Genomic DNA, 12,128 nt, shown 5'->3' on the forward strand with positions numbered 1-12,128 from the left:
CACCTGCGTTCTTTTGACTGATTTTACAGTATACTACAATAGCAAGGTATAGGATAGATGGGGCGTGGGGGGAGGAGCACGGCCAACTATCGCAGCTGACATCCGGCACTATGTGCCAGGAGCGGTCACGGACCGCTCCCGGCATATTAACCCCCGGCACACCGCGATCAAATACGATCGCAGTGTGCCGGCGGTATAGTGAAGCATAGCGCAGGGAGGGGGCGATGTACTCACCTTGTACCGAGCGTCTCGTCCCTGCAGGCCCCAGATCCAAAAAGGCCACAGGGCTACTTCCGGGTCCTGCAGGGACTGCTTCCGGGTCCAGAGCAGGCTCTGGTAACCAAGGAGCAGGGCACGCCAGATAGCTGATCTGACACAGTGCTCTGCAAAGTGTCAGATCAGCGATCTGTCACTATACAGTGATGTCCCCCTGGACAAAAGTAAAAAAAAATATATATATATATATATATATATATATATATATATATATATATATATATATATATATATATATATATATATATATATATATATATATATATATATATATATATATATACACTACAAGTAGTATTCAACCCCCTGCAGATTTAGCAGGTTTACACATTTGGAATTAAATTGGCATTGTGACATTTGGACTGTAGATCAGCCTGGAAGTGTGAAATGCACTGCAGCAAACAAGAATGTTAATTCTTTATTTTTTTTTTTAAATTGTGAAAAGTCTTTTCAGAGGGTCATTTATTATTCAACCCACCAGAATTCTGTTTGGTTCACCTAAAGTATTAAGAAGTAGTTCAGGCACAAAGAACAATGAGCTTCACATGTTTGGATTAATTATCTCTTTTTCCAGCCTTTTCTGACTATTTAAGACCCTCCCCAAACTTGTGAACAGCACTCATACAGGGTCAACATGGGAAAGACAAAGGAGCATTCCAAGGTCATCAGAGAAAAGATCGTGGAGGGTCACAAGGCTGGCAAGGGGTACAAAACCCTTTCCAAGGAGTTGGGCCTACCTGTCTCCACTGTTGGGAGCATCATCCGGAAGTGGAAGGCTTATGGAACTACTGTTAGCCTTCCACGGCCTGGACAGCCTTTGAAAGTTTCCTCCCGTGCCGAGGCCAGGCTTGTCCGAAGAGTCAAGGCTAACCCAAGGACAACAAGGAAGGAGCTCAGGGTAAGATCTCATGGCAGTGGGGACATTGGTTTCAGTCAATACCATAAGTAATGTACTCCACCGCAATGGTCTCCGTTCCAGACGAGCCCATAAGGTACCTTTACTTTCAAAGCGTTATGTCAAGGCTCGTCTACAGTTTGCTCATGATCACTTGGAGGACTCAGACTGACTGGTTCAAGGTTCTCTGGTCTGATGAGACCAAGATCGAGATCTTTGGTGCCAACCACACACGTGACGTTTGGAGACTGGATGGCACTGCATACGACCCCAAGAATACCATCCCTACAGTCAAGCATGGTGGTGGCAGCATCATGCTGTGGGGCTGTTTCTCAGCCAAGGGGCCTGGCCATCTGGTCCGCATCCATGGGAAGATGGATAGCACGGCCTACCTGGAGATTTTGGCCAAGAACCTCTGCTCCTCCATCAAGGATCTTAAGATGGGTCGTCATTTCATCTTCCAACAAGACAACGACCCAAAGCACACAGCCAAGAAAACCAAGGCCTGGTTCAAGAGGCAAAAACCGGTTTTTACGTACCGGTAATAGGATTTTACAGAGTCCACGACAGCACCCACAACGAGAGAGGGGATCCGCCCACCTTCCGGACAGTAACCTACAGGTTAAAAAGGGGCGGTCCCCCTCGCCCTCCAGTTTGTGTTCCAGAGTACAAGGGTTACCGCCAATGAATCAGTACATGACAATATTATATTAAACAATACTAAATACCACCACCTCTATAGAGTGATCTCTAAGGCACACCTTCCAACAGAGTGCAGGAATAAGAAACTAAATACGGGGGGGAATGTATGGGTGCTATTACCGGTACGTAAAAACCGGTTTTCCTATCGCCACGACAGCACCCACAACGAGAGACTTTCAAAGACTATTTAACTGGGAGGGACCACAGCACTAAGTACTGAACGGCCAAACTGTAAGCTGGAATTAGCAGATAGATCAAGGCGATAGTGCTTATAAAAGGTGGAAGGTGATGACCAAGTTGCCGCCTTACATATCATTTCAATGGGGACATCCGCCTTCTCCGCCCAGGATGATGCCATGGCCCGAGTGGAGTGCGCCCTGATGCCTTCTGGTGGTGTTACTCCCCTGGCAGAATAGGCAAGACATATCGCTTCTCTAATCCATCTAGCGATAGAGTTCTTCGTGACACCAGAACCCTTTTTCCGATTCTGGAAAGAAACAAACAGAGCCCTACTCTGTCTCCAGCTTTGTGTCCTATCCAGGTATTCTAATATCGCCCTCTTTACATCTAGATTATGATATTTTTTCTCCTCTTCTGAACCTGGATTTTCATAGAAAGATGGTAAATAAATCTCCTGACTTCTATGAAATTTAGTTACTACTTTTGGTAAATATGCAGGATCGGGTTTTAGGACAATCTTATCCTGGAGAATTATTAGATAGGGAGGATCTACTGATATACATGCGTTATCACTGACCCTCCTGGCAGATGTTAATGCTAAGAGTAGAGCTGTTTTTAAGGTTAAAATTTTTATTGAAATAGAGTCTAATGGCTCGAACGGAGGTTCAGTCAACGCCTCAAGCACCAAATTTAAATCCCAAGGTGGGTATTCTTACAATATGGATTGGGTTAGACCACTGACATGCCTTAATAAATCTAGCAACCCATCTATTACCAGCTATATCACTGTTATATAGAGCTCCCAAGGCTGAAACATGAACTCTAAGGCTACGTTCACATTGGCGTTCCGCCAATGTGCGTCGCTGTTGCGCCGGCGACGCGCCCCTATGTTTAACATAGGGGACGCATGCGTTTTTTGGGTGGCGTTTTTTGACACTTGCGTCGTTTACGACGCTAGCGTCGGACGCAAGAAAATGCAACAAGTTGCATTTTCTGTGCGTCCCTCGTCAAAAAACGACGCACGCGTCGCAAAACGCGCGCGTTTTTGCGTGCGTTTGTGCGCGTTTTTTCGTGCGTTGCGTCGCCGACGCAGGGCGGCGCAACGCTAGTGTGAACGTAGCCTTAGGGTGTTGACTGCTAAACCCAATTCCCAGCCTTTCTGAAGGAATTCTAAAATAGCTGAAATCGGAGCTTTATCTCCTAATGGTTGCTGATAAAACAAAAGGAATTTTTTCCAAATTTTTGTGTAGATCTTTGTAGTGACCTCCTTTCTACTTTTCAATAAGGTATCTATTAAAGCATTAGAGAACCCCCTCTCCTTCAGAAGCTCCCTCTCAAGTTCCAAGCCGTTAAGTGAAGAGTCTCCAAATTTGGATGACGAAATGGCCCTTGAGAGAGGAGTTCCGGAACCACTGGCAACACCCAGGGATCGGTCACAGACATTGTCCTGAGGAGAGAGAACCAAGGCCTCCTGGGCCAGAAGGGGGCGATTAAGATCACTCTGGCTCTTTCCTCCCGGATTTTCCTGAGAACTATCGGAATCAGACACATTGGGGAAAAGGCATTTGCCAGCTGGAAGTCCCAACGGACCCTAAGGGAATCCACTATAAATGGTTGGTCTGCTATCTGTAAAGATGCGAACCTTCTGACCTTCCTGTTCTTTCTCGTAGCAAACAGATCTATTGTCGGCAACCCCCACAGATTGACTATCTGATCGAATATCTGATGGTTCAGGGACCACTCTCCCTGACGAAGGGAATGGCGACTGAGGTAGTCCGCCTCTATATTGAGTTCCCTTTTTATATGAACTGCCGACAGGGATTGTAAGTGTTTCTCGGCCAGAGACAATATCTGTGCTGTAGTGGTCATCAGGGATCGAGATCTTGTCCCCCCCTGATGATTGATGTAGGCTACCACAGTCATATTGTCTGTTTGTATCTGTACATGCATATTCCTCAGGGATGGTAGTAAGGAAAGAAGAGCCTGATTGACTGCCGTAAGCTCTCTTAGATTTGAGGAATTCTGGGACTCTTGAATCGACCATCGCCCTTGGGTTAGAATGTCTCCCATATGGGCTCCCCAACCGAACGGACTGGCATCTGTTGTAATTATGTTGTCCGGAGTGATGGTCCAGAGAACTCCTTTTGACAAATGTGCTAGATTGAGCCACCATCTCAGATCCTGAAGAGTGGCGGGTGATAATTTGAACCTTCTGCTCAGAGCACCGTGAAGATCTTTTTCTGCTTGAAGAACTTCGTACTGAAGCATTCGGGTATGAGCCTGAGCCCATCTTACCGCCGATATACACGCAGTCAAAGATCCTAGAAGCGACATTGCGTCTCTTAGACTTAAGTTTGGAGCTTTCCTTACAGCCGTGATCCTTTGAACGATCTTCCGCTTCTTCTCTTCTGGTAGGAAGGATGACTGATCTTCTGAGTCTAGAAGAACTCCTAGGAACATTTGACGTCTTGTGGGTTCCAGTTTTGACTTTTCCCAGTTGATAATCCATCCGAGCTCCTGTAGGGATGATATTATGGCATTTACCCTAGCCGTACACTGAGCAATTGAATTTCCTACTATCAAAAAAATCGTCTAGATAGGGCACCACAAGGGTCTCTCTCTCCCTGATATGTGCCATTACTTCTGAAACAACCTTAGTAAAAACTCTAGGTGCCATGGACAGGCCAAAGGGCATTGCCAAAAATTGAAAATGCTTAATTTGATGGTTTACCCACACTGCCATCCTGAGAAATTGCTGGTGATTTCTGTGAACTGGAAGATGGTAGTACGCATCTTTTAGATCCAAGACCGACATGTAGCACCTAGGAAACAAAAGCTTAGTTGTTGACTTAATGGATTCCATCTTAAAAGCGTGGTACTGAAGATATTTATTCAATTTACGTAAATTTATGATAGTCCTAAAGGACCCATCAGGTTTAGCGATTAAGAATAGCGGAGAATAAAAACCCGTCTTCTCCTGATGTTTTGGTACTTCTTCAATAACTCGCTTTGTAAGCAATTGTTGAATCTCTAATTCTAAGGCCTGTTGTTGGGCCGGAGTGTCCAGTGATGTTATCACAAACTGATCCGGGGGAGTTCTCAAAAATTCTAATTTTAATCCGGACTCAACCACCCCCATTATCCAGGCACTAGAAGTAATTTTTTTCCATCTATCTGAGAAGAACTTTAGTCTTCCGCCTACTGGTAGATCTGTCTTATCTGTAATTACGCCTACGTCTTGAGAAAGATGAAGGGTTCTTATAGTATCCACCTTTCTTCTTATGATCTGATGTTTCCCAGTCGCGATTATATCCCTGCTGGTCTGGCTGGAATCTCCTGAAGGGCATGCGTCTTCGGAAGGCGTTCCTAAAAGTGGGATTAAACGTTTTAGGAAATCCCTTCTTCCTATCTTCTGCCTTTGCAAGGATGTCATCCAGCACCGGGCCGAATAGGTACTCACCCCTACATGGAATGGAGCAAAGTTTGGCTTTAGCCTGGGCATCCCCCTTCCAGGTCTTTAGCCATAGAGCCCGTCTGGCTGCATTCGAAAGACATGCCGATCTTGCGGCCAATTTCAGAGAATCAATTGAGGCGTCTGCTAGATAAGCTGCTCCTTCTCTGACCTGAGACAGGGAATTCAGCAACTTATCCCTGGGTACCTTCGCTTTAAGCTGCTCCTCCAGCTGAGTCACCCAGACCATGATTGATCTGGCCGTACAGGTGCCTGCGATAGCAGGCTTAAAGGCTCCAGATGATGACTCCCATAGTTTTTTAAGGAGCATGTCCGCCTTTCTGTCTGAAGGATCTTTGAGGAGCCCTACATCTTCTAACGGAAGTGAGGCTGTTTTTGAAGTAGAGGCTACTGCCGCATCTATTTTAGGAACCTTCATCCACTGTGATAAGGTGTCATCTTCAAAGGGGTACCTTCTTTTTGCAGCTGAAGGTAAAAACCCTTTATCCAGCTTGTCCCACTCTCGTTTGACCAGATCTTTAACAGAATCCACCACTGGGAAAGCTTTTCGACTTCTCTGGCTCAGCCCTGCGAACATGATCTCCTGGGTTGTTTTTGGTTCTTTACTCTCTGCAACCCCCATAGTTGCACGGACTGCCTTAATTAAGGTTTCCATACCATCCGTGGAAAAGCAAGGTCTTCCCTCCTCATCTGAAGAGGATGCCGAAGAACTTTCCGAACACTCGCCCTCTTGTACCGAAGGGCTGGAATCGGACACCAACTCCACACTGCTTTTTTCATGCCGTCTGGTTTTAAGGGATGATTTTATTTCTTCCCTAATTACCTCCCTCAGATCCGATACTCGGAGAGGGGCCTCTTCTTCTAACATACGACATATGCATAATTGGCATAACTTTTTAACATAGGTGTCAGGTAGAGGCTCTGTGCATACAGCACACTGCTTATGCTTGGATTTGGAGACCTTTTTCCCCTATAATAAAGCATAGTGTAGAAAACGGCTGTATCAGGCAATGGTCTACATATTACACTCACCACTGCTGAAAAAATGTAGAGTACCGGTTTTTGAGGGGGTGAGGCGCGACGTGACGCTGGTTTGCCAGGATCCTGCTGCCCACGTTCGCCGCTATGAGACCTGTGCTCTCCTGCCTGTCGGTGTTCAGCGTCTCCTGCCGAAGACATATTGCCGCACACACATCTCACCTGAGCGCTGCTCCTTTTCAAAAGTCCCGCGCTCCTCCTCCCGGTCTCCTCCGGAAGTTGTTCGCTCTACTTCCGGGTCATAAGCGCCGACCTGCTCCTGCAGCGTCGCGCGCGAGTGGACGACCCAGGGCGGCGTGCCTTCCCCCGGGAACGCCACCGCTCCTTGCCAGACGAGGGGGGAAGCTGACACAAGACTTCCCCCGACGCTGCTTCCGGGCCCCCGACTCTGCCGTTCTCCCCGGACACCGCACAGAGGCTTGGCGGACCCGGGTAAGAGGAAACGACCTGTAGGCTCCCGCCGTCCGGACAGGAACCCAAACTGGAGGGCGAGGGGGACCGCCCCTTTTTAACCTGTAGGTTCCTGTCCGGAAGGTGGGCGGATCCCCTCTCTCGTTGTGGGTGCTGTCGTGGCGATAGGAAAAATCAAGGTGTTGCAGTGGCCTAGTCAGTCTCATGACCTTAACCAATTGAAAACTTGTGGAAGGAGCTCAAGATTAAAGTCCACATGAGACACCCAAAGAACCTAGATTTCTTGGAGAAGATCTGCATGGAGGAGTGGGCCAAGATAACTCCAGAGACCTGTGCTGGCCTGATCAGGTCTTATAAAAGACGATTATTAGCTGTAATTGCAAACAAAGGTTATTCCACAAAATATTAAACCTAGGGGTTGAATAATAATTGACCCACACTTTTATGTTTAAAATTTATAAAAATTTAACTGAGCAACAAAACTTTTTGGTTTGTAAGATCTATGCATCTGTTATATATATATATATATATATATATATATATATATATATATATATATATATATATATATATATATATATATATATATATATATAGAGAGAGAGAGAGAGAGAGAGAGAGAGAGAGAGAGAGAGAGAGAGAGAGAGAGAGAGAGAGAGAGAGAGAGAGAGAGAGACATATAGATATATATAGAGATATATATATTATACTCACCCAGGGGCGGTCCCGTTTCAGTTCCGATGGGTGTCACGGTCCGGGCCCAGCGCCTCCCATCTTCATACGATGACGTCCTCTTCTTGTCGCGGCTCCGGCGCAGGTGTACTTTATCTGCTCTGTTGAGGGCAGCGCAAAGTACTGCAGTGCGCAGGGCCTCTCTGACCTTTCCCGGCGTCTGCGCACTGCAGTACTTTGCTCTGCCCTCAACAGAGCAGATAAAGTACGCCTGCGCTGGAGCCGCGACAAGAAGAGGATGTCATCGTATGAAGATAGGAGGCGCCGGACCGTGACACCCATCGGACCAGATCGCACCGGGACCGCCCCTGGGTGAGTATAATATAACCGGTTTTTCTTATCTTTCAGGATACATCGGGGGCTTATCTACAGCATTACAGAATGTTGTAGATAAGCCCCTGATACCGGTGGCCGCAGCATATAGGAGAAAAATGGGGTGACCAATTCCCTTTAAGTACTGGATTGACCACATTTTTTGCTTCAGTTTTTTTCTCTCCCAATTTCCTCCTCTAAAACCTAGGTGCGTCTTATAGTCCGAATAACACGGTATGTAATAACCAGAGAGCAGCACACCATGGTATTTATTTCACAGCTGGATTGGTGTCACTAATGTAAGTTCCCTGCCCCTAGCATTATAGTCACCAGTTGCCATCTTCATCCGTTACTGGCGCCGCTCCGTCTTCTGCAGGTTGTCACCAGATGGTTCGTGCCAGTGTTTGCTGGGTGATTTGAAAGTCACTACTCAAGTGAGCCCGAACATACAAAGCTCCCATAGACTTACACTGGAAGCGTGTGATTGACAGCTGTGACTTCTGGGAAGAGCAGAAAACGGCAACTAGTAAGTATTCTCCTAGGGGCAGGGAGCAGACAGAAGGGATACCACAAATAGCCGGAGATGCGCCTTAACCATTTACTCTTTAGAAACGTGTGTGTGTGTGTGTGTGTGTGTGTGTGTGTATGTGTGTGTATGTGTGTGTGTGTGTGTGTGTGTGTGTGTGTGTATGTGTGTGTATGTGTGTGTATGTGTGTGTATGTGTGTGTATGTGTGTGTATGTGTGTGTATGTGTATATACACACATACATCTCTGGTGGAGAATAATTGCGAGAAATAAGAAAGAATCCGTTGTATATACGGTTTTTCTGGTCAACTATGTTTCGATGTACGTCCCAAATATTGCAATGGGAAACACTAGTAAAGAAAATGTTACATTTATTCCACACTATGTACCAGAGCGAACCTGCAAGTGACCCTCAGGTACAAACTGTATAGTATATACAACATATAGTGACCGCTCCCATGGAAGTCTATGGGGACTATGGCTATGCCGCCATATACGGCTGAACACAGCCCCTAGCCCAGTCACCGTGGCCCAGTGCGACCTCTAATACCAGAGATAGAGTGCCCCATGGCGACCACTCCCGGCTCACATGAGGTAAGCAGAGGGGCTCTGTCCTGGGAGAAGGTAATGGCGCGGTCAGCTCTGCCCGCCGGCGGGTGACATGGCAGCATCCCGCTCCTCACTGCCGCACGCTCTCCTCCGCGCTACGGAGTCGCCTCGCTGTGGTGTCAGCTCTCCTTACCTGTCTCTTGTTCATCCGCCGGACATCGTCCAGAAAGTCCATAGACAGCATCGTCCACTCTCCAGTTTACCCGGCACCGACCAGAGAGACCGGAAGCTACCCAGGGGAAAGTAAATACTTCCGCTACCAAACCGGAAAAAGCTCGGCGGCCATCTTATGTGAGGGCAGCACAAAGACTGCCCGAAATGTTAGGCAGCACAGGAGGACTGTGTGCACTGTGCAGATACACACATAACTATGTGGAATATGAATATATGAGCCCATATCATAAATGTATGGCTATATATATAAATATGTGTTTACCCACATCCACTTACGTGCGCCGCTGTACCATATACATGTACGCATAGTAATACGCAAGGTACGACAGCGCACATAAATGTGTGTATACGTATATTTATGACTAGCTTTTGAACCTGTTGGCAGACATTTTTATTGGTACATTTCTAACGCCATTTTTGTAACTCCTTTACCCCCGAGGGTGGTTTGCACGTTAATAACCGGGCCAATTTTTAAAATTCTGACCACTGTCCCTTTATGAGGTAATAACTCTGGAACACTTCAATGGATACCGGAGATTTATTTGTAAAATAAAAAACGGAAATTTGGCGAAAATGTTGAAAATTATGCAATTTTCCAGCTTTGAATTTGTATGCCCTTAAATCAGAGCGATACGTCACACAAAATACTTCATAACTAACATTTCCCACATGTCTATGGATCACCCCCAGAGAAAAGGGGCGATGGGTACTCGGCACCAGGTCCTTCGGTTCGGGGGAGGTCACAGTGGCTGACCAGGTCCGTGGCCCTCAGGGGTGTCCAGTAAAAGAGTTTATATATGGGCAAGGTGCAGTAAAGTACGAGGAGACGGGTTTGCAGTCTTTTACCTTGTTTACTGAAGGCTTTAGACGGTATCCTCAGCCCGGAGCGCCAGATGACAGGGCAGGCGGAGTCCGGTCGGTCTGAAGGCAATTCCAGAGTCCCCTTGTCCAGGTGGAAATCAGTAACCTTCCTCTAGCGCCTGTGTGTTGTAGTACCTCCCTGCTGAGCTTCTCGGTAAGGTCCTCACAACTATTGGAGATGGAATGTCTCTTTCTCTCTGTCCCCCAGATGGTATGGATAGGACAAATCCGTATGGCTGGTGACTTGAGACTTTGGTTAGGGACTCTAGCACGCCCCGGCCTCTGAGCGGTGTCACCGTGCTTCCTGGGTATATAAAGGCGGACAGGCAACTTGGAATCACCTGCCCTGCCAGTCTCTGAAGCAAAGCGTAGAGCACTTACTTCCACGGTGCGCTGGCTACCGGATTCTGCGCCTCAGATGGAAGCAGCTTGCTCCTGGCTGAACTCCCTCTGATATTCTTCTCCTGTGCTCTGCTTTCCTGCGCACTCTCTGGAATATATTCACTTTTGTGTCTTCTTCCAGGAGCTGCAGCCTTCAGGCTCCAGGACTCCTTCCTCTCCCTCTGTCCTGAAGGAACTGAACTCTGAACCCCTTATCCCTCCAGATCAGGATGTCACCCTAAACAGGCCTAGAGCTCCCCCTTCTGGTCTGGAGTGTGAACATGTTGCATGTGTGTGATACCTGAATGTAGTTGTCTTTCATTGCCTTCAGACATGACATCACTTCTTCCCTTGAAAGGATAATGACATCACTGCGACGACCAGGACACTGGGGCTCCGCATCTACATCAGCACAATTTTGGAACCAACATTTTTTTTTGTTAGGAAGTCATAAGGGTTAAAAGTTAAACAGCGATTTCCCATTTTTTCAGCATTTTTTTTAGGGACCACCTCACATTTGAAGTCACTTTGAGGGGTCTATATGATAGAAAATACCAAAAGGTGACACCAATCTAAGGGTATGTGCACACGTTGTGGATTTGGCCCTGCATATCCACGGCAGTTTCCAATGCGGTGTACAGTACCATGTAAACCTATGCAAAACAAAAACCACTGTGCACATACTGCGGAAAAGTCCACGCTGAAACGCAGCGGGTTATTTTCCGCAGAATGTCAATTCTTGGAGCGGAAACACAGCGTTTCTGCACCCATGACTATACATTGAGCAAGGCAAATCCGCACATCAAAAAAACGTAAGACAATCCGCAACAAATCCGCAAGCAATCCACATGAAATCCACATAATTTCCGCGTTAATTGGCTGGAATTAAGATTGGATGCAATGTCGCGTTTGGAGAGCTCCTGATGTGTCTAAACAGTGGAAATCCCCCACAAGTGACACCATTTTGGATACTAGACCCCATAAGGAACTTATCTAGATGTCTGGTGAGCACTTTGAACCCCCAAGTGCTTCACAGAAGTTTATAATGTATAGCCGTAAAACTAAAAATCATATTTTTTTCACAAAAATGATTTTTTGCCCCCAATTTTTTTTATTTTCCCAAGGGTAACAGGAGAAATTGGACCTCAACAGTTGTTGTGCAACTTGTTCTGAGTACGCTGATACCCCATATGTGGGGGTAAACCACTGTTTGGGCACATGGTTGAGCTCGGAAGGGAAGGAGCCCCGTTTGACTTTTTCAACGCAAAATTGGCTGGAATTAAGATCGGACACCATGTCGTGTTTGGAAAGCCCCTGATGTGCCTAAACAGTGGAAACCCCCTACAAGTTACACCATTTTCGAAACTAGACCCCCTAAGGAACTTATCTAGATGTGTGGTGAGCACTTTGAACCCCCAATTACTTCACACAAGCTTATAACGTAGAGCCGTAAAAATAAAAAATATTTTTTTCACAAAAATTATCTTTTCGCCCCCAATTTTTTTTATTTTCGCAAGGGTAACAGAAGAAATTGGACCCCCAAAAGTTATTGTGCAAT

General features: G+C 46.5%; 1 protein-coding gene across 1 annotated transcript in view; it reads right to left on the bottom strand.

Annotated features, from left to right (window-relative positions):
- Positions 1-9,403, bottom strand: part of SEC11A (SEC11 homolog A, signal peptidase complex subunit) — a 74,357-nt gene extending 64,954 nt beyond the window's left edge. The window contains exon 1 of the mRNA XM_069765547.1: positions 9,288-9,403. Within this exon, the coding sequence (XP_069621648.1) occupies positions 9,288-9,338 (51 nt within the window). The 5' untranslated portion in view covers positions 9,339-9,403. The remainder of the gene's footprint in view (positions 1-9,287) is intronic.
- Between the last annotated feature and the right edge of the window lie 2,725 nt (positions 9,404-12,128).

The sequence above is a fragment of the Ranitomeya imitator genome, chromosome 4, assembly GCF_032444005.1.
Source record: "Ranitomeya imitator isolate aRanImi1 chromosome 4, aRanImi1.pri, whole genome shotgun sequence".
NCBI lineage: Eukaryota > Metazoa > Chordata > Amphibia > Anura > Dendrobatidae > Ranitomeya > Ranitomeya imitator.